The following is a 21,726-nucleotide window of genomic DNA, read 5'->3' on the forward strand; positions in this document are numbered from 1 at the left end:
AACATAAAGCAATTTTTAATATATAAAGCACTCTTCAAACATCTATTTCTTTTGAGTCCATTATTTGGTAAATATGTAACTGCTACACATTAGAGATTAGGTATTTTTCTTCTGTTTTTTTTTCCTCTTTTCTTCTTTTATTATTTTTTTAAATTTTTCTTTCTTTCTTTCTTTTTTTTTAATAACATCTTCAGTGCTAGGAGTTGGGTTTAAAAATACATGAAATGGTGTGGAGCTGCCCTCGGGAGCCCTGGCTTTCCTGAGAGCGTGTCCGCATGTGCAAGACAGTGACCACAGCGCCTTGTCACCTTGACAAAGGGACGAGAACAATCAACAGAGTCCACGATGATGGCCGCAGGGGGACAGCACTGTCCAATCCCAGAGCTCTGAAGTAACGCATCTGCATTCTGAAAATAGGTTTCTTTAGGACAGAAGTCTTTTTCTTTTTTTTTTTTTTAATTCCTTTTTAAATTTTTTTTTTTTAATTTTAAAAGTCTGAAGGAGAAAAAAAGGTCTGTAAACAGGTGGGAGCCCAAACCACGGGCTCCTCCAAAAGCAGTCCCAACCACATCCAAGTGCTGGCTTCCGCTCGGTGGGCGGAACACCCACTCTCCACCAGTATCTATGGCCACAGTTCAGCAACAGTTCTAGCTTTATATTCCAAATGGAAAATGGTGCAATACTCTGGTAATAATTTTCTTGCATTAGTCCATGATAAAAAGCTGCTAAAGGTAGATACACATATTACTTCTCCAGAGATATACACTGTAATTTAAACGCAATATCAGAGTCCTTGAGTAAACATTTACACGTGAATTGTCGCCGGCCCTGTCCTGTGAATTCTCTTCATGTTTAGGATTAGCTAAAGAAAGGGCAGGGACGCCTCAGTGCAAAGTTAGAAGCTAACAGTAACAACAAACGTTTCGACCAATGCGCCAAGAAAAGCATACACTGAATAAAAGGGAGAACCCACGGTTAAATCCCTCACACACCTCAAACGTGCATACCAGAAACGCGTACCGTGCAGGAGCACGCACACACATGCACAGTTTCTCACACACACGCACACACGCAACACACCCATGCTCGCACACATAGGCTATGAACTTAGAAATTTTTCCTAGAGCCTGTTTCTGTGTACTGATGTCAACCTGGAAGTGTAGAATTAGAAAGTGTTCACATTTCATTATTGGCCTGCTGGATTCAAGTATTTGCATGTTTGATATGTCTTTTTTTTTTTTTTTAAACTTTTAAAAAATATTTTTTGGGATAAAAAAATGACATGAAAAAGTAATGAAACAAGGGTAATGTGCATAGGCGGATCCAGGGGGGACAGAGAGCAGATGGCAGACGGCGCCCGCTCAGCTCTGTGCCTTCGATGCACACCACCACCGGCCTCCCTGCCCCTGCCCCGCCGCCTCTGGCAATGTGCATAACCGTCACAGGCTCACTTTAAATAGGCTTCGCATCCCCCTCCCTCCCCCCATGACAAAATAACCCTTTCCAGCCCACAATCTGAAAAGTGCCCTTCATGATAGAACTATTCTAAGCAGCTTTTATACTTAAAACTCAAAATGACAACACTCCATACGAACGTAAGACGACACAAAATAAAGAGCTACAAGGGGACATCCTGTCGTTAGCATGTGACACTGACCAAACGCAGCCCGCACTGTCTAGGAACAGTTCACAAGGGCCGCGGCCACGGTTCATCTTCAGAACTGGACAGAGGTACTTGAAGGGGCAGTGTGGCTCGGCCTTCAGCAGGGCCACAGCACCGGGCCTGGAAAGGTCAGCTCTCTTCCTCGTTGATGACGGCGGTGCCTAGATGGACTCCCCACTAAGCAGGTCCCCGGGCAGCAGCGTGTTCAGTGGGGTAGGGCTGCCAATCACCCTGCCATCGTCAGTGCTGGGTGGGCCCCACAGGCTGCTAGAGTACTGGGGCACTCCGCCCCACAGCAGCTCGCTGCTCCCTTTGCCACCAAGACACGGGGCATTCCAGTGGGTGCTGCCCGAGGTGCCCAGCCGTGGCTGGCTGCTCCCACTGCTGGACTGCCAGCTGGAGGTGGGCGGCAGGGCTTGGCCTTGGGCTAGGAACCGGTTCACTTCTTCTTCGCTGGCGAACTCCGCCAAGATGGTAGTGTTTCCCAGCACACACCTAGAAAACAGGAGGTCAGGTGAGTGCACCACTCCAAGTCTTGAGGCTGTGCCACCAGAAAAGGCACAGCTGAAGGCCTCAGGTCATAGGCTACCCAACACAGTCCTCTGGCTGTGCTGCCATTGGTCATTTTAGCAAACTTCTGGCAGCGATAGTGTGTTGGTGTGTGGAGCCCATGTTAAATGCACCGTCAAACTAGGAGGTCAATTAGCATCAGCACAATCTGCAGCCTGGCTAACACCAGGACTCATTTCTAGGCCTCATGGTTGCTCAAGTGATGCTTCTGAGCTGGTCTACTTCACTCTATGGGAAGCAGCCTCCTACTGAGGCAGCAGGGCTGTGGTGAGCCCCACCCATGCCCTTGTGAGAAGTGTCACTATCTGGACATTTCTGAGGAAGGTGCATGCTTTCTATCACTGGATCCTCCCAGGTGCCCTTGGGAGCCTTTCCTTATGGAGGAGTAGCACAGCAACTCAGTGGCAACAGAAGCCAGCTCATCATGACACACTGACAATAAACTCCACTGTTTCTCCCCAAATTAATACCCTGACATCCTAAGCCCTGGTGTTTCCAAAGGTGACTGTTTCGAGACAGGGTCTTCACAGACGTAATTAACTGAAGTCACATGGGCGGCCCTAATCCAAAGACTGGTACCCTTAAACAAGATCAGGACACAGATGCACACGGGACAGCCACATGAGAACATAGGGAGGATGGCTCTCTACAAGCTGAGAAGAGAGGCCTCAAGGGAATCCAGTCTGCCCACACCTTGCTCTTGGACTTCCAGCATCCAGAACCATGAAACAATAGTTGAGGTGCCCAGCTTGGGGTAGTGTGAGAGGGCAGCTCCAGGATTCCCCCTCCCCTCCCCACACTCATGGGTACTTGTAGCTCTTTGGGCAGCTGAGAAGAAACATACATGTGCAGAGACTTCTGGGCCTTGGCAGCTTCCTCCTTGGAGCTGTAGCGGACCACGGCATTGCCTTGCGTCAGGTTCAGGTGGAATGTGATGAGAGGCCCATGCTGCAAGCACAGCGTCCGCAGTGTGGAACCATCGATCTGAGGAGGAAGCATAGGGCACCCAGGCGGCTTCCTCTGACATCTCTCACGTCATTAAGCATACACGGCATTGAAACTGGATGCACTAAACATTAGGAAAATGGTTTTCCTTTGAAAGGCTTAGTGATGTATATATAGCTTTCTGACACTGACAGATGCCTCTGTGGCCAGGCACAAACCTGAAATGCTGGATACTTCCGTTGTCTTTCATGAGTTAAAGCAATCAGAGGAAGAACCAAAATGCCATTTTGTGCTCTGCTGCTCTCTCACAGAGCATACCCCACAGAGCCTGGTACCAGTCCCTTGCAGGTAATGTGCCCCAGGCCTGAGAATGGTGACCACTGTGTAAGACAGCAGCCAAGTCACTCTTGAAGGGCAGTTGTAAGATAAGCAATTCTGTTAAGGCATACTTTCTCAGCCCTAAAGGGTAAATAATAATTGGGAGCAGGTTAGAAGCAGCCCCCTAGCTGTGTCTGTTTTGTGCCACCTGAGCCCTATTCCAGCACTCACAATCTCCTTGCACTTGTCCTTGTCATCCCTGAACCCTGAGCAAGGACACCCGCCACAGACAGTCAGTGGTTTGCTCAGTGACCCTGTGGGCACCGCAGGGCTCTCCTCCTACCGCACCGGTGCCTGTACCTGGGGCGTGAGGTTGCGAAGAACGAGCCAGCTGCTTGTTCTTCCTGAGGTGTCAGTACTCCAAGCAGAACCTGTGTGACAAGTCCAGGGGACAAGAACTCAGTTGACAGGCCACACAGGAGTCAGGTGGCCGCCCCCTTCCAAGTTTCTAATCTTAGCTAAAATTCATGGCAGGCTTTAAGCTTTTCAGCCTTGTAGAAGCTAAGGTGCCTTCTGATAAACCAAACTTCACAATGCTTGCAGACCGTGCCTACAGCCTGGGAAAACCTGACTTCATGGAATGCCCTCCAGCCCAGGAGGCCTGTGCCTTCCTATCTGTGCCTCAAGGGACAGGTGAGATGGGACAGATGAGTAACCTGAGAAGTTCTGGTGTCCTACCTTGGCCTAATCCAACCCCCCACTTAGAATCAACACAGTAAAATGCTGCTTGTTAATGAGATGAAGGGAACTCACAGGGGCCACTACTGAAAGGCTGGAATGCTCTCTCAAGCTCTCTGCAGCTGACCTACACCTTCAGTCACCTAAATGCCCAGAACCTTTCTTTCCTCCCCCGGTTTAGCGTGAACCCCAGAGCCTACAGAGCTGCAACAGCACAACAGTGTGGCTTTTAAATGGCTGGTCTGTCTAGTTTCTGGCCTAGAAAGCCCTTACATTCCAATGAAATCTCATGGAGAAGCAAATACAAGAAGGAGAAATACTAGTGCTGGCTGATGGAGGCTGAATGGGTCTCTCAAGGACACAGCACACGCGGCTCAGAGCAGGATGGGCACTGGGACTGCTGGAACCTCCTGGCCCAGAGCAAAGCCACTGTAGCTACACCTGCAGGGCTGATGCTCAAACACTGGGTTTGGCTGGCTAATACTGTGCCAGTCCAGGTGGCCTCAGCAACCTAACCCCTCCCAGCCTCCAGGGAGGCAGGCAGGAGTCTTGACAAGGGAGTTGTGGGGACAAAGCAATAGATACATTCCCTAAGGAATGAGCCAAGCAGTTTGAAGTGCCCTAAGCCCATCTCAACATGAGGAGAAAGCACTTACCGGAAGAGTAGGAGCTGGTCCAGCCGAGGGGGCTGGCGCCCCAGGTGGAGGAAGGTTTGGGATTGGCTAACCCTGGTGGGGGCCTGGTGGGTGCAGTAGTGTTTCTGGGCACCTTCCACAGCTCATGGGACAGCGAGGCTTGCGTGTGGGAGACTGGGCCAGAGGACCATGTTGATTTAATGTCTGACAGTTTACCTAGAAGGCAAAGAAACACAGCATATGTATTCTGCAGGTGAAGAGGAAAAGTGACTGCTGGGTTTAGGGAGGGAGCCAGCAGTGTTCTCTCATACCAGCAAGACGGGAGGAAAAAGAAACACCAATGAAGTGCCTCGAAGCAAGGCCACTGTACGCTCCATTTTTTCTGATTTTTTTTTTTTTTGCTAGAATCTCACTCCATTGCTTACAGAGGTTGGCCTCGAACTTGAGCTCAATCAATCCTCTTACTTTAGTCCACAGAGTAGCTGTTACCACAGGTGTGTGTGCCAGTGTGCCCAGCCATGCTTTCTGTAATTTCTGCTTAAAGACACAGTCTGCATCCAGTTCAAACCTTGCCAGTATTTCTGATCTGCTAACATTTGTCATCAAGAAAAGAGCATTTGAGGTTCAAGCGTAAAGTTAATTTACTAACATATTCTTTCAGGGCATGTCTTCATGACATTAGCCCTCAATCAAGGTCAGAACCATGCTATGTACATATCCTTCTTTATGCTATTTCTGAAGCATCCATCCTCTGTCAGAGCAGTGCTCCTTCTGACATACCACCCTCCCCACCAGCCAGTGTAATTTCCCAAAGGCTCCAGAGACCACCTTGTTTGACATGCTGTAGACACAGTTGCAGCCCTGCTGCCCTCAGGCTGAAGTGCAGCACCTGCGTGGTACCGGCCTGGGCAGGATGTGTGTGGGGGGGTGTGTGTGGTGGGGAGGAAATGCACTGTGTTATAGCTCTTTGGGAGAAAAACTAAAATCAGTAATGACTACTAGCCTTGGACACTTGCTTCTGTGCAGACAGGGGAGGCAGCACAAAGGTAGCAGGGTGCTCACTGCTCCCTGTGGAACAGCATTGCAGCAAACAGTATCCACAGATGGCACAGCTGTGGTGCCCAAGCCTGGCTACTGAGGACTGTGACTCAGTAAACAAATGCTAGATTTGGAAAATGCCATGAGGAACTGACTTGGTCGGCCTTGGGTGTGGCTCAAGTGGTAGAGTGCTTACCTAGTAAGCATGAGGTCCTGAGTTCAAACCCCATGCCACCCACAACAACAACCAAAAAAGATGTTAAGAACTGACTCGGCTATAGGGAAGGTGATTTTATTTTACCCTTGCTCTTTAACTATATGATTGTGGAAAGATTAAAGGTCTAAACCCGCCGTTCAATCAACATTAGAAAGAATAAAGAATACAGAAGCTCTTGCTTTGTTTTTCTTTTTAAATAAGATGCTAGATTACACCAAAACTGCTTTCTCCCCTAGGTACTGGTATCACAAGACTGCCTAAGGAGGAAACTGATGCCTGAATGTGGCCCTCATGCGGTAGACAGTATAGCACACTGGTTTAAAAAATGAGGGTGAGAAGGTTTAATAGAATATAGAGATATATGTGAAGAAATTCACAAACAATACATCTATTAAAAAATCTGCCTCACAATGTGTACCAGATTTATGTCTAAGAATTTCAGGTTCAGAGGGCGTGGCTAAGACCTTGAGTTCAAACCCCAAACAGTACTGCCAAAAAGAAAAAAAAATTCAGATTCAAATCCCTCTGAGTTTCTTTTCTTCTCTTTTTTTTTGGTCCTAGGGACCGACCCCAGGGCCTTGTGCATACTAGGCAAGCACTCTACTACTGGGTTACATCTATGCCCTTGAGACAGGGCCTTGATATGTAGCCCAGAATGGCCCTGAACTCATGATCTTCCTGCCTTAGCCTGGGATCACAAGTGTGGCCACTTCAGGCTCCTCTGGAGATTTTATTTATTTAGTTAGTGGCACTAGGGTTTGAACTCAGAGCCTCATGCTTGATAGGCAGGAGCTCTACCACTTGAGCAACTCTATCAGCTCTATTTTTGTGTTGGGTATTTTCAAGATAGGGCTTTGAGAACTATTTTCCCCAGCTGGCCTCCAACTGAGATCAACCTGATCTCTGTTCCAGAGTATTTAGGATTACAGCTGTGAGCCACTGGCACCCAGCTCCTCTGGAGTTTTTATGAACAATTCTCCAAGATCCCTAACCTAAAAGAAAAGACTTATTTGGAGGACTGCTGTGGTCTACAGGAATATGGGAGTGCATCAGATATTACACTGAGATAAGCAGTGGGACACGAGTGTTTATGGGTGCTGGGAGCTAGCAACAGGGCCTACCTGAGTCTCCACCCCTATGGCAAACTCAAAGTAACAGTGCGTTCTAACCTGCTGCCTTGTCATGGAGCCAAGGGGCAGAGGCAAGAGGGGAGCAGACTATTCAGGCAGAAGCTATGGGCCAAGTCTGCACTTGCATCTTACACATCATGTGATCTCCAAGACCCCAGGAAGAGACAGTGTTGCCTCTATTTGACAGCAGCCATCACCACGTGGCCTCCCAGCTCAGGAGGAAGCAAATGGACCAACAGGAAAAGCTGTGGCATCTCACAGCTGTTTGGGGAAAGAAAGAAAATGCAACCTGCAAGTTGAGAGGCCAGTTCATACCTGCAGCACTAGGCGCAGAAGCAATGCTGCTGAAAGAGCCACTGTAGCCAGAGGCACTGAGTGGCCAGGCACTCAAGGAAGGCAGTGTGGCATTCTGAGAGGATGGTGGGGAGGACCCTGCAGAACCAAACACGGCACTGAGAGAGGGGCAGCAAGTGTGTGCTGAGCAGCTCTGACAGGGGTATGAAGAGCTGAGCTCATTAAGGAGTTTTTTTCTAAGAAGCTGCTATTCGTAGAAAACCCCAAATGTAAAAGTGTGGTGTGGGGAGGAAGTTAAGGGATGCCTCCTGTTCTAAGTCCTGTAGCCCCTGGGACATTCCAAAAAGTTCTAGGAACAGCATGAATCTCTGAGGTTGGGGGTTAGTCACGGGGGAAGAGAATCCCCTCCATGTTCTTCAAAATACCACGCCAGAGTTTTAAAGTACCACAGTGATTTACCCTTTCAAAAAGGATAAAAATTTAAATACAGGGCAACACTCATTCTTTCACAATTCAAACGACAGCCACAAAATTGGAAAATGAATTCAGCCTTCTCTCCTGCAGGGGACAAGGGGCATATGGGCATGGCCCTCATGGCACCTGGGTTCCTCATGGCCATGCTCAGCTCCATGTGGCTTTGTTTGTTTTTAACTGTCACTCTCCCTCACAAGCCTGTAAAGAAATCAAGAAGCTGTGGAATAACAATGTGTGGTGGGTTGGTCCAAGCAGGGTACTCTTTCGGCTTCAGGACAGGAGCACAGAACCTGATAGCTTCTCAAAAGCCACAGTCCTTGTCACAATGAAACTCCCCGTACAACAAATACATATTAATACTTAGTATATAAAAGTCACAGTCCCTCAACTCAGGGGCCCACCAGGAGTGTGGTACCATTGGTGTGCTGTGCACAGTGAACAGCAGTACTTGATCTCTGCAGAGCTGTTGGGAGCTGACACTTGTGTACTTTTTGGTGTCCCATCTGTGGTCTTTGGTTCAAAAGCTTCAGCTCTACCACCAGCATGTCATTAGCCTGAGACCCCAGGGTGACAGACTGTTAACCCTTGTGGTGTTTTTCTTATAATTAACAGAGTGCCTAGAATTTAACAATGTCCTGGTTTTCAAATTTGTCCCATAGACGTAGTTTTCCTTTCTAGATGAAGCACTTCATCATTCTGGTTGGTATTTACTTCTCAAGGGTTCAAACTGAATGGTATTCAACAAAGATGAGGCTGATGTGAGTTTTTAATATAAATCAGAACTCACTGCCAATGACAATCTAGTGAAAATGCTCATACCTAATACACTAAAGAAAACCCATGATGAGCGCACGTAAAGAGGACTGTGAGCATTTCTTTTTTCTTCCTTTCTCTGTACTTCACGTCAAGCAGGTCACTCGACAACATGACAGCCTTCTGTAGCTAGGTTCTGGTCTGCAGGGGAGCTGGCTGGCTGCAGTGCCATGTGCTAGCAGGGAGGCAGTCACTCCCACTGCGCTGTGGTGGTGCTCTGTGGCCAACAACGTCTACTCAGAGATTCGCTTGCTGTACTCCCCTTTCTCTGAGAGACAAAGCCTGACAGGATGCTACACACAGCCTTGAGAAGTGCTAGCATCCAGGAATCATGATTTCTCAGTGCCTGGGCCTATCATAGCCTGTGCTTGTAGCCTGGGCTGACTGATGCTGAGCACTGTGTCACAGCAGGCTTGAGACCTCCAGAGACACAGGGCACACCAGGGATGCACCATGCGCGAGTGGGGCTTCCAGTCACTCAGGTGCAGAGGCTAGTCGATTTCTGTAATGCTGGATTGCATTCTGTTTTCTTGTCTTGATGGCCAATACATTCTTAGGCTTAGATTCCACTCTGCTCTTGGGCTATCTCTTTTATCGGCAGGTATACAACCAAAGACAGCTGCCCCAGGACACTTGGGCAGATGGTGGAGGCCATCTGCAATGCTCCTGGTGCCACCCAGGGGAGGAGGAATCACCAGTTACCCATCAAAGCTTCGTTCAGGAAGCTCTGAGTACCGAACAGCCTCAGTCATTTCCGCCCTCTCCAAATACCTGGATTAGCACAACCCACATCACACTTCTCCACAGGTGTCAGAATACACGGGATCATTTTCTTACTTTTAGTGTCCCTGCCATCTCATGCAGGCTCCTATTTCTGGGTACCATGCCTCTGTCCCTAACATCGGGGACACTTGCAAAGTCCAAGAAGCGCAGCACATGGGTGGTCTGTACTCGTGTGGCTTCCATGAGGACCAGGCATGTCTCAGAAGCTGGGCGCTTTAAAGATCCAACACTAAGGTCCAGCAGGATGGGTGTTAAGTGGGACCTAAATGTATGCTCTGGGAACTGTAAATAGGCTGTAAGAGTGACAGGCATGTCTAGAAACCTGGCTGACACTATGGGAGACAGCTCTTTAGCACCTGCCTCTGCATGTGCCTGCCGTATGGCAGGGGAGCTGCTGCACCTGAGCTCCACACTGTGCTTCCTAACCACACTTCCTCTTCTGCATCCTGAAACCCAAGATTAGCACCGAAAGTCCTCAGGATACATTTTCAGTCTTTTTACCAGAGTTTTTGTGGAAAGGAAAAATGGATTGGATGGAGAAAGGATCAATTCCTTTTCACTGTTACAAGATTTCAAGTGGAACCCTTTTCATTAAAAAGCTACTGTTTAACATCATGATTTTTTATAACACAATGTTTAAAGCAATGATGTAACATGACATTCAGGTTGTATATCCCTCATCCAATGATCTGAAATCCAAAGAGTCTTTGAGTTTATGGTGGAACATTTTGGATGTGCAGCCAGAAAAATTCATGCAAATATCCAAAGCTGAAAAATCTTCAAAATCTGAAATACTTTTGGTCTGTCCCCAGCATTTTGGTTGAGGGACACTGACCCTGTGGTGTTAATAAGTCAAGCAGAAGTACGTGCCCCAACCATGCCCCACCTCCCTACAGGCACTGCCTGTTATCTCCTGATGCTGCAGCAGTCATGTGACAAGAAGGTGCCCACCAACTGTGCCTGACACACCACCTCACCAGCCCCACTGCCAGCCAGTGCCTCAGCAGGAGCCTAGAAAACCCTCCCACAAGGCAGGTGGAGCAGCCCCTCACCTCCACTCTTGAGGAGGTAGCGGTTGACATCCTGGATGGTGGTGTTGATGGTAGGCCCCGTAGGGACACTGCCAGGAGTGACGTCAGGGTCATTCTCGGGATCGATGTTCTGAAGTCCTTTCCATGGAACTCCAGGATGGAATTCTGTTTACGGAAACAAGGCTGCATACTAAAACACCTTCACACTGCTTCATGACATTTAAAAAAAATATTTTTTTTTTTTACTGTTTCTGGAAATTAAAAAACTCTGATAATCAAATTCAGAGGCACACTCTAGATGCTCTTTCATTACATTAATCACTCCTTTAGAACAAACTAGAACCAGGCACAACAACTACCACATGATGATCTGCATGTTGTTAGCAGACAGGATCCAGCACCCCTTGCCTACTTCCTCTGCCACCCCTACCCCTATGTGAACTGAAGGGCTGCAAAATAATGCTTGATACCAACCACAGCCCAAACTGATCAAATGGATTCCTGATGGGAATGCCAAAGCCATGGACTCAATGGTTCCAGAGCCCAGAATGCAGATCCTGGGTCTTCTGCCTACTCTCTCCCAGGTTCAGGGGTAGGTCTGATCTGCCGTTGCTCAGAAGTTTTGTGTGGTCTTACCTGGGGGCCAGTTGATGCTGGAGCCATTTGAGATTTTATCACTGTCAGACTTGGCACGTGACCAGCTATGGGGAACAGCTACAGGAGGACTGGCTGGTGACTCACTGTTTTGGATTAAATCGTACCGGCCATAGGAGTCTTCAATGGAGGACTTACCTGGAGGCCCAATGCTTAGACCTCCAGGGATAGCACCTACAGGACAACAGGACAGGAACTGCATGAATACTTTCTGTTGGAGCTTCCAGGGGATGCCACAGAGCCTTCTCTTCCAGCTCCAAGGACTTGCCCCTTTCAGAGTTACAGGAATTGTCAGACTTGGTCTGCTGAGGACTTTCCTTGGAGGACCAAAACTTTTTTTGGGGAGAGGTGGTGCTGGGGATGGAACCCAGGGCCTAGTGCATGCCAGGCAAGCACCCTGCTACTGAGCTATAACCGCTAGTCTAGGCCAAGTAGTGATAATCACACTCCAGAATTTTCTTTCCAGTGCTTGGGAATCAAACTCAGGGCCTCATGCATGCTCTCTGCCAAAAGTCTTGAAGAATTATTCTACTTTGTCAAATTGGGAACTTTTTTTTTTTTTTTTTTTTTTTAGTGACAGGGTCTCTCCATGAAGCTCATGGTAGTCTCCAATTGCTGGGAGCAAGCAATCCTCCTGCCTCAGCCTAAGTAGCTGGGACTATGGGCACACCACTGTGCTCCACAAACACTGTTTTCTTGAAGTGCTAGGGATCAAAGTCAGGGCCTTGCTCTACCAACTGAGACATACTCCTTGCCAAATTGGAAATCTTTTGTTTTTGGCTGCACTGGGGTTTGAACTCAGGGCCTCTTGCTTGCTAGGTAGTGCTCTACCACTTGAGCCACTCTGCCAGTCCTTTCCTGTGATGGGTTTTTTTGAGATACGGTCTCTTGAACTATTTGCCTGTGCTGGCTTGGAACCAAGATTCTTCTGGTCTTTGCTTCCTGAGGGCTAAGGATTATAGGCATGACCCACAGCGCCTGGCTGGAAACCTTTATATACTATTGGAAGTTGCCCATAAGAAACCTTTCTGGTTTTACTTATTGCGTCCTTTCCTTACTATGGAAGAATAAACTAGGTTTTAGATCTGTAGACCAATCTTGGGGCCAGTGCTCTCTTGTACCAAGAAAAGGGTCCACGTGCTACAAGGGAGATTTTCTCATAGAATCAACCATTAGGAAGAATTTTCTTTTTCCTTTTAGATTGCTTTAGATCAAGAAATAACTATATAGCCAGGTGCTGGTGGTTCACATCTGTAATCCTAGCTACTCAAGAGGTAGACATCAGGAAGACTGCAGTTTGAAACCAGCCCAGGCAAAATAGTTCAAGAGCCCCTATCTCGAAAAACCCCTTCACAAAAAAATGGCTGGTGGAGTGGCTCAAGGCGAAGGCCCTGAGTTCAAGCCCCAGTACCGGGGGGGGGGGGGGGGGGGGAAGAAAGAACTATATGCTCTATTAAAATTTCCTTTGTTATTTATGCCACCAGGAAGTTCAGAACTAAATGTGATGCTCAATAGTGAAATTGTCTCTTACGGTTATCAGTTTTGCTTCTTTCTCCTTTCTCAGCATTTGCTTTCCTGTATTTTTTTTTTTTTTTGAAAAAAAATTTCTAGTAAACTTATTTTTGTTGAATACAGATATAAATAAAAAGCATACAGCTTATGACCTATAGTCTTTGCTGCTCTGGGGCATTTTCAGTGATTTCTGGGTTTGAGCTAAGATCTGATGGGTGAGGTTCAAGAAGTTTACTCTGTGATTAGTTGAGATCTTACATACTCTGCAAGGGCATGGAGTGGTTCGGTGTTGAATTCATAGAAATGCATGGAGTAAGTAATCTATACTTCAGGATAACCAATGAATAAACCAGCAGTTACCCCTTTGCTGTGTGGTGTTGCAGACAGGACAGGACAGGACATACCATGCTTGCTAGGATTCTGATCCAGGGGAGAAGCAGCGCTGGACAGGTTATCTATTGAGTTTGGGTGTGTCCACTGGGGGAGGCGTGACTGGGACTGAGATGGGTCCTTCACAGGCAAGCCACTGGTCATGTCCATGCTGTTGACATTCACGTTTGGATTTAGTCCAGCTGAAAACAGAAACACTGTTAGGGTTGGCTTGCTCCTTCTCTGATTCTGAAAGCCTTCCTGGAGAGTCAACCTCAGCCTTTAGTCGCAGCCACACACTTCAACCATAACTTTTAATGCTGGTGAAAAATACTTTTACTCTCTTTAACATACACACACACACACACACACACACACACACACACTCACTCACTCACTCTAAAACTTAAATATGTCATGTATTTAATATATACATATATTTAATATTTGAATATGTGTATTATGATATGTATTAATATAATATAGGATAATAAGGAATACTATTCTCTAATTAAGGTGAAAATGAAAATAGTCTTCCACTAAGCATGACTCATGATTCTTCTTGCAACCCGCACCAGGCTCTGTCCTATGAACCTAACTGGGGGCCACTGGAGATGCAGAAAGAACAAAAGATAGAAGACAAACATGCAGAAAGCTGGGTTCAGGTGTGTTGGGCGCTCAGATGGAGACGCACAACAGCCTCGTTACTTTTTAAAAATTTCTCTTTTCTTCGTTTACTTTGCGTCTTTTCTCTATTCTTTAAAACCTTACTCCTTTTCTATTCTTTAAAGTCTCGGTACTCCCACTGTCTCATGTTTTCTGCTAATCTCTAGCATAAAGTCTCGGTCATTTAGACTCACAGACACACAACAGCAGCCGTTCCCCTCCCCCCCACCCCGCCCCCCACTGCAGCCTCCACAGCAGCCACCCCTTGCCAGCAGTCTTTTATATACAGTGGCAAACAAGGAGGTGGGTGTGACACTGTAACAGGAGAAAACTGTGATTGCTACCCTCTGAACGTAAACAATTTAGGAAATGCAGTCATGTTGCATTTTGCCCTTCCCCCGTCTGTGGCCGGAGCTGTGCCAACTTGGCCTGTAGATTATTGGGCATAGCTGTGCTTATGTCAAGTTCTCACAAGCTTCACATTCTCCGCTCCCCACAATTCTCTCCATTTTGTTCCCTGCTACATAAACATACTCCTGAGGCTTCCCAAGCAGCATCCACAGAACAGAGTAAGTGCAGACAATGAGGAGACCCTTTTGGATTTCACATCACCTTGTGGGAACTACCCACAAAAAAGCAAACTTTCTCAGCATCCTGACATACCACTCAACAGAACAAGCTGGTTGGGATAAGTCAATTCTATGTTTGGTGAAATTATGTTACAGGAGTGTGGGTGCTGCCAGGCCTCCAGCTGGCATGCTGAGCTGACGCTCCAGGCGGATTTGCCAAGAAAGATGATGATGAGGACCATGACCAGAGGCTAAAGGAGAGGTCCTGAGAGGGACACCAGTTAGGAGTGGCAGACTGCTTGGGTGGGAGGAGCAAGGAACACCAGGGTGGCCCAATACTTCAGATCACACTCTTGAGGGCAACAGTTCCCATACCACACGTCCACCCACACATCCATGTGTATTATGTGACACAGCAGAGGAGACTCCTAGGCAAAGTGGAACATTTTGGTTCTCAACTTTCAATCAAGGACTAGAAATTCCAATGCCTAGAGGAGCCGGGTAGGCAGTACCACTGAAGGTGAGGTGGGCATGAGGGACTGGAGCACGGTAAGTGGTGTGACTGGGCCCACCAGGTACCGCCATATGGCATGCAGACCCCATGCAGCCAGCTGTAAGAGAGGTCAGGAACCAGTGTTAGTCGACCGTTTCCCATTTTTAAATGTTGGTAACTAATGCATTGCAGTCACACACTCTTCAGGCCTGGCAGTCTGATACTGTCAAGGGGTATCCTACCTGCAACCTCTGCTTCCCAGTCCTCATTTTCATCTGTCTAGAGCTATCGTACAAGGTGGCTAGAAGGTCAGAGCACTCCAAGCCTCACAGTTTAGCCCTCTCAGCTCCTCCTTCTGTAAGTCAGCTACAGTTAGACTGACCTGGTGCCTGCCAACATGGATGGCCCTGGAAAATGTCAGGGCTCTCTCTGAGGCTTTCTGCTCCTTTATTTGCAGAGCCCTCCTCTTTTTTTCTTCTTTTTAGTTTTTTTTTTGAGACAGGCTCTTGCCACGTAGCCCAGGGTGCCCTTGAACTTGTGATCCTCCTGTGTCAGCCTCAAGTGCACCAAAAGCTTTATTCACTGAAATTCTAGCTTTTGGTCTGAGGCTCAAGCTTACATCCTATTCATTGATGTTTCTTTCGCTACTCAAGGTGAAAGTGAACTTCCTTCCCCATAGCGTTGGAAGTCACTGGGTGTGTGATTCTTTCATCCTACCGATAATGCCTGACCTCATCCAGATGGCCAATTCCAGGAGGCAAGAGACAGAAGAGCCTGGAGAGGCTCAAAGTGCAAGAAGGGTGGAGGACGGAAGTCCATGACAACATGGACTACTGGCTTCCTGACATGCAAATTGTTTAGTTTCTAAGAGGCTCTTTAGCATCTGTGCTGCTACAGAAAAAGAGGCAGCAAGATAGATGGTTTTACTGGTGATTGTTTCTTATACCTTATTAGCGGTTTATGCTCAATACATTTATAACTTCAATGTGAATACTATTGAATTTTATGAAAATTATTTTAATCTGATTCTGAAGATTCTTTGCATTGAACTCTTACATTATTCTAAGAAGAAAACCTGAAGAATAAAGGTCCAAGCATGTTACTTTCCAACACAGTTAACAGGAATGAGGTAGGAGCGGAATCTCAAGCATTTCAGGATAGTGGATGAAGAAATGTGTTCCTGAAATGATTCCAGAACAGAGGAACTTACATAAGCAGCTAACAACGTGTTCACCACTTTGTACACCGTCTAAGAACCTTACACAACTCATTTAATCTTTTAAAAGAAACCTATGTGGTGATATAGATGGGGAAACTGAGGCAAAGAAGAGTCAGGCAAGTTGCCCAAGTTAGCAGTGGGCTAGTTAGTGTGGGCTGGGACTCAAACCCAGGCAGCCTAACTCCGACCCTCAGTCAGGTCTTGACGATGGGATACTTCTGCTTCTTCAACACAGGGACAATAATGGGTTTGTCAGTTTTATGTTAAATGGGAATTTTTTTTTTTGTGGTAGTGGGATTTGAACTCAGGGCCTCACACTTGCTAGGCAGGTGCTCTATCACTTGAGCCACTCCACCAGCCCTTTCATCAGTTTTACTTTAGACATACCATGTTTATTACATGCCAAGCAGGAATTCATAGGGCTGGAATGCACCACTCTTTTTACACACGTATTAGCATTCTGGAGAGGGAAGTTATCAGCTGGTGGCAAATTTGTTGCTGCTTAGCTAGCCTTCACCACTTTAGAGATATGTATTCTAAGCTACCGATTCCCTCTGTCCTGGGTCTATGGACTCTGACAGCAATCAACAAACAAGCCTGAGGTGCTTCCCCTAGCTGCTCTGCTGTCTGTGGTTGTTATAACCTGTCTCTCTCCTGACTAGCCTTCATGACCTGTAGTGTGGGCACCCTGCCTCCTAAGACCTGTGGCTCTCCTGGCCCAGTCTGCTTGGACAGGTCAGGCTCTGTGCTGCATGTTACTTGGCCAGTTACTCAAGTCTCTTTCTGTACTACAGTAGCTATAGCTGATGCCCTGAAGTAAGCCCGCGTTAGAAAGTCTGAACACTTTACTGGCAGAACAAGACAATCTCTTCTCTGCAGATAAAGCTGGAAGACAGAGGCTGGCAAAAACAGAAGAGAAAAAAATAAGCCAGGAATGAGTAAACTCTGCAGACCCAACCATGGAAATGGGAACACTGGAGGGGTTTTCAAGGTGCTACTTTTTTTTTTTTTTGAGATGCTGAGAATTGAGCCTGTGCATGCTAGGCAAGCACTCTACCAATGAACTACATCCCCAGCCCCCTTTTAAAGTCAGGGTCTTGTTACATAACTCAGGCTGGCCTTAAACTCACTATGTTTATGCCCAAGCTGGCATTGAATTCTCGATCCTCCTGCCTCTGCTTCCCAAGTGCTTGGATTACAAATGTGTATCACCAGGCTGGCTTCATGGCCTACTACTTTCAAAGACTTTGTACTCAGAGTACTTTTGGATGTACTGAAACTCAGTATCCACAGATGGCAGTTGGGGCTACTCCCTTATGAAGAGGTTTCCAGAGAACTGCTCTCTGATTTGTCTGCGGCTGTACTTCTGATGTGCTGTTTTAGCACCAACCAGCCATTGTGCCCGATGTGGTGCAGCCCTGGTCATCATGGGTGGACTCCAGGCAGCCCCTCTACCTGGTGTGGCCTTTAAGTCCATAGGAGACTTACCGAGAGGGTAAGGAGCAAAGGTGTTGGGTGAAGATTGCTGCTCTTTGGTCTGCAGGTCAGGTAGGCCGGGAGTCTGGGGGTGTGGGGGGAAGCTGTCCATGGCCGATTTGCCTGCAGAAGGGTGCAGAGACAGGTGCGGCGGGGGTGGTGGTGGTGGCGGCTGCTTCACAAGCAGGGCCTGGGCCAGCTGGCGCTGGTGCTGCTGGATCTGCTGCTGCAGGTTAGTGATTGTGCGCGCAACCTGGCAGGTGGAAAGACATGCACTCTTTAGGTAGGGGTGAGGTGATCTGCACAGCTAATTTACAGACCAACTGTGCTCACACGCAAGCCTCCACCCACACCTCGATGGTTCTAGGACTTCTGAAGGGGAGGCTCAGCTGGGGAAAAAACAATGGCAATATAACAGTTTATCAATTAGGGTCTCCTCTCTCATGGAAAATCACAAAATGACACCTACTTGCTGCTCCTGTTGTCTCATGGGTCCGGAAACATTGCGCTGGGCCTGTAACATCTGCTGCTGGATCTGTAAACGTTGGTATGCCTAGTCACAGAAAAATGACAGCGTCAGAAGAAAAAGCCATCGACAAACGCTTCCACTTCCTGCCTTATGAAACAGAAAAACATTCCTGTAACAAGCTAGATAGACTCCAGTCCAGATTGGTTAGATGATGTGGCTGAACAGTGTGACAGGCTGTCCTAATCAATGTGTCAAAAGCTCCTATGGCCTCAAAGGCCACATGGCCACCTCGGCCAGTAGCACGGGAACTACAGCAAAGACAGGGCCTGAAGCAGGGTACGTAGCCTCTCCCTGCCTGGCCCACTGCAGTGTCCTCGACACTGAGGCACAGTGGTTGCTCGTTTCAAAATGCTGGCTGCGTATTCCAGACTTTTCTCTTACGATTTGGATTTCTGGGGATGTTTTTGGCAAAAGGACTTAATTAAAATAGAATCCAAGTAGAAGCAGTGCTTACACTACTAGAAACGCCTCATTAATTATGGAGGAATGAAATACCTCACTTATATGAATCCCTAGAGGCCCCAGGATTTAACCTTAGGGAAAAGATTTAGGAACAGAATATACTACACATAATTTAACATTTAGGGGCCAGTAAGAATCTGTTAGTTAACTCAAAGACTCTAGCAGTCAGCTGCGTCCATGAGGATGCAGCAACGCCTGCAGTGCCACCCATTGTGTGCCTGGCTCACGGTGTCCCTCTTCTCCTATGGGGCAGGGATCTCCAGCTGCTGTGCACATGTGTGTTGTCCCACCTCAGTGCATCTCCTTTGTTATGGGTCAAGAAATTGTCTCAGGGCAACGCCAAGTCCAAGTTCTGCCCACGTCTAGAACTCTGTGCTCTTCAGGCAGCAAGGATATCCCTCCCTCCTTCCATCCTCTCTTGCTATTTATTTCAAAACCAGATACTCAAACTTGACAGATGTATGCCTAAAACCAGCAAAGGGGGGCCTGAGGAAATTTAAAAGCAAAGGTTTTACTTATCAATGGTTTTGTTCACTGGAGCTCCCCTTTCTGGCCTCCTTTCTGAGAGAGAGAGAGAGAGAGAGAGAGAGAGAGAGAGAGAGAGAGAGAGAGAGAGAGTGTGTGTGTGTGTGTGTGTGTGTGTGTGTGTGTGTGTGTTTTGTTTCTACTTCCTTCATGACTCCTCGTTATTTTCTAAGCAAAGATGATACTAGATAAGACTTATATAGATAAGACTTCTAAATAAATCAGGTGCTGGATATTAAAGAATGAAATAATATACTTGGCCCTTTAGTGTACATACATTTCAGTATGTATATAGGAATACAATGGCATGACATTCTAGGTAAAAGCAGTAAGAATGTCTGAAAATTAAAAATTCAGTATGTTAAATTATAAAACTTTAAAGAATGAATGGGTCACATCAGCTGTTCTCAAGTGGGGTTCTGTGAAAGAATTAAGTCTGAATGCGCCACAGTATCTACTACAGGTGATGCAGTAACTTCACCCCTGTGTTTTTAAAACGATGTTTGTGCACACCACCCCTGGCAGAAGTGAACAGTCACACTGAATGAACCACTCAAGTGACATTCCTGTATGTGTGTTCTGTGGCTCAAACGAGAAAACTCTGGCTGAGAGCTCAAAGGAAAAGACAGGCCAGTCTGGAAGGTTCTCTGAACAAGAAGGAACTAAAAGTTCACAAACTAGGTAAAAACACCCTTGAGTGAAAACCTCCCTAATTCATAAGTAGTCACGATGACATACCCCGATGTGAAAAAAAATGTCAGCAGCTAGGACTATGGGGTGTGGCTGTGCTGGCATAGCTACACAAGGTCAGGGGAGCTCTTCCCTGCCCTGGAACGCCAGCCATCTTCCCGCTTACCAGCTGCAGTTGATAGAGCTGGTTCAACATCGTCATATGCTGAGGATTAATTGGCGAGGTTAATAGTGCAGGGTTGAGACCAATGTTTTTTGCTGCAAACTGCAAAAGCTGTGCTTGAACCTGTTTAATACAAAACACATCATCAGCCACTGTATCTCTACTGTAACATTTACTTTTTTTTTTGAGACTCAAACTAATTGATAATTGTATTTGTTGAATTCCAAAGGCCATTAGAACATTTATGGACATTTTAATGTGAGCAGTTCACATGTTTCAGAATAAGGGAGAAAGGAAGCAGACAGGAAAGAAGAAAGGAAGAAACTCTTCCGAGAGATTTCTTCCTTCAAATACTTCAGTTACTCACGTGACTTTCCGTGGCTCTGGGTCATTCTTACAGGCGACTGAGTTCATGTCTTGCCAAAGCAAAAACTTTAAGGACTGGAGGCAGGGACCCTGCAGGAGCCTGCCCCTCAGGCCAGCTCTACAAGTCCTCCCTCCCTCGCCAACTCAGCAAGTTGTTACTGCTGCTATGGGGAAGAGCAGACACACCCTGCATCCTGACATACACTTAACTGTCATCTACCAAGTCCTAGCCATCTCCACTCAGTATACAAACCTGGGTTCAAACCACTAGAGTGACAATTATTCTCAAGAAATTCCCTGGTGCATCCTGTTCTCTTCTGCATGCAAACAGTGTCCCCCATTCACTGCGGTCAGAATTTCTATGCTGAAACCTGATACTCAGTGTGGCAGCACAAAGTGGGGCCTTGGGAGGTGATTAGGTCACCAGGGCTCTGTGCTTATGAATGGTCCAGTGTCCGTATCAAAGAGGCCCAGGAAAGCTGTTCATTTCTTCTGTCAATGAGGATGCACAGAATTGGCCATCCAGGATGAATGGGCCCTCACTGGACACCAAACCCTCTGTCACCTTGACCATGGATTTGCAGCCTCAACATTATTAGCAATAAGTCCAGGCTGTTTATAAATTACTCAGGCCAAGGTGTTTTGTTATAGCAGCCCAAAGGGACTAAGATACCATATTCCAACAAATCAAATTTTATGAATTATAGAATATTGATTAGAATGTTATATTTTGGAAAAGGATGAAAATAAGATCCCTCAGAAACCCCAAATATCTTCCTGCTAACAGAAATCTCTTAGGAGAGAAGGTAGTTCTTTCCTCTGCCAGAAGAACACCAGCTGGTGGTGGGGACTTCAGGATGGGTTTGCTCTTTCCAGGCAGGACCTCAGTCTTCCTCTGCCCCAGTTACATACTGAGTAAAGCTCTAAGTTACCCAAGGCTCGAAGATGTTATCAATATGAAGTAACTGATTACTGAATATTCTCACAAGGGTTAAGGATTGTCACACTGTAATTAAAAACTAATAGCAGCCTGGCACTGGTGGCTCACACCTGTTATCCTAGCTACTTGGCAGGCTGAGATGGGGAGGGGATCTTGGTTCAAGGTCAATACCAGCAGAGAGTTAGCGAGACCCCCACCTTCGAAATACCAGAGCAAAATGGATTGGAAGTGTGGCTCAAGTGGTAGAGCCTCCGATTTGCAAACATAAAGCCCTGAGTTCAAACCCCAGTCCCATCAAACCAAACCAAACAAAGCAAAGACTAAAAACTTATGGAAAATTGTGAATTAAACAAGGTCAACATGATGCCTAGGTCTTAAGAATTATGTGAGACTGCAACTGGTTTTCCCTTCATTTCACTTGACTTTTTTTCTTAAGAATCTCTT

The 21,726-nt window shown here is 46.8% G+C and overlaps 1 protein-coding gene across 5 annotated transcripts in view; it reads right to left on the minus strand.

Annotated features, from left to right (window-relative positions):
* Nucleotides 1–33: 33 nt before the first annotated feature.
* Nucleotides 34–21,726, minus strand: part of Tnrc6c (trinucleotide repeat containing adaptor 6C) — a 121,937-nt gene continuing 100,244 nt past the window's right edge. For 4 of the 5 annotated variants that reach the window (XM_074045011.1, XM_020158841.2, XM_074045010.1 and 1 more), the window contains 10 exons: nt 19,980–20,099; nt 18,077–18,160; nt 17,620–17,860; nt 13,220–13,387; nt 11,286–11,477; nt 10,671–10,814; nt 4,891–5,085; nt 3,857–3,927; nt 3,078–3,217; nt 34–2,158 (listed from right to left, as the gene is read on the minus strand). In XM_074045011.1, the coding sequence (XP_073901112.1) occupies nt 1,825–2,158; nt 3,078–3,217; nt 3,857–3,927; nt 4,891–5,085; nt 10,671–10,814; nt 11,286–11,477; nt 13,220–13,387; nt 17,620–17,860; nt 18,077–18,160; nt 19,980–20,099 (1,689 nt within the window). In that variant the 3' untranslated portion in view covers nt 34–1,824. Of the gene's footprint in view, nt 2,159–3,077; nt 3,218–3,856; nt 3,928–4,890; nt 5,086–7,569; nt 7,687–10,670; nt 10,815–11,285; nt 11,478–13,219; nt 13,388–17,619; nt 17,861–18,076; nt 18,161–19,979; nt 20,100–21,726 lie in introns of all 5 variants that reach the window. The other variant, XM_074045012.1, reaches the window with a different exon arrangement.

Source organism: Castor canadensis, chromosome 11, assembly GCF_047511655.1.
Source record: "Castor canadensis chromosome 11, mCasCan1.hap1v2, whole genome shotgun sequence".
Classification (NCBI taxonomy): Eukaryota; Metazoa; Chordata; class Mammalia; order Rodentia; family Castoridae; genus Castor; species Castor canadensis.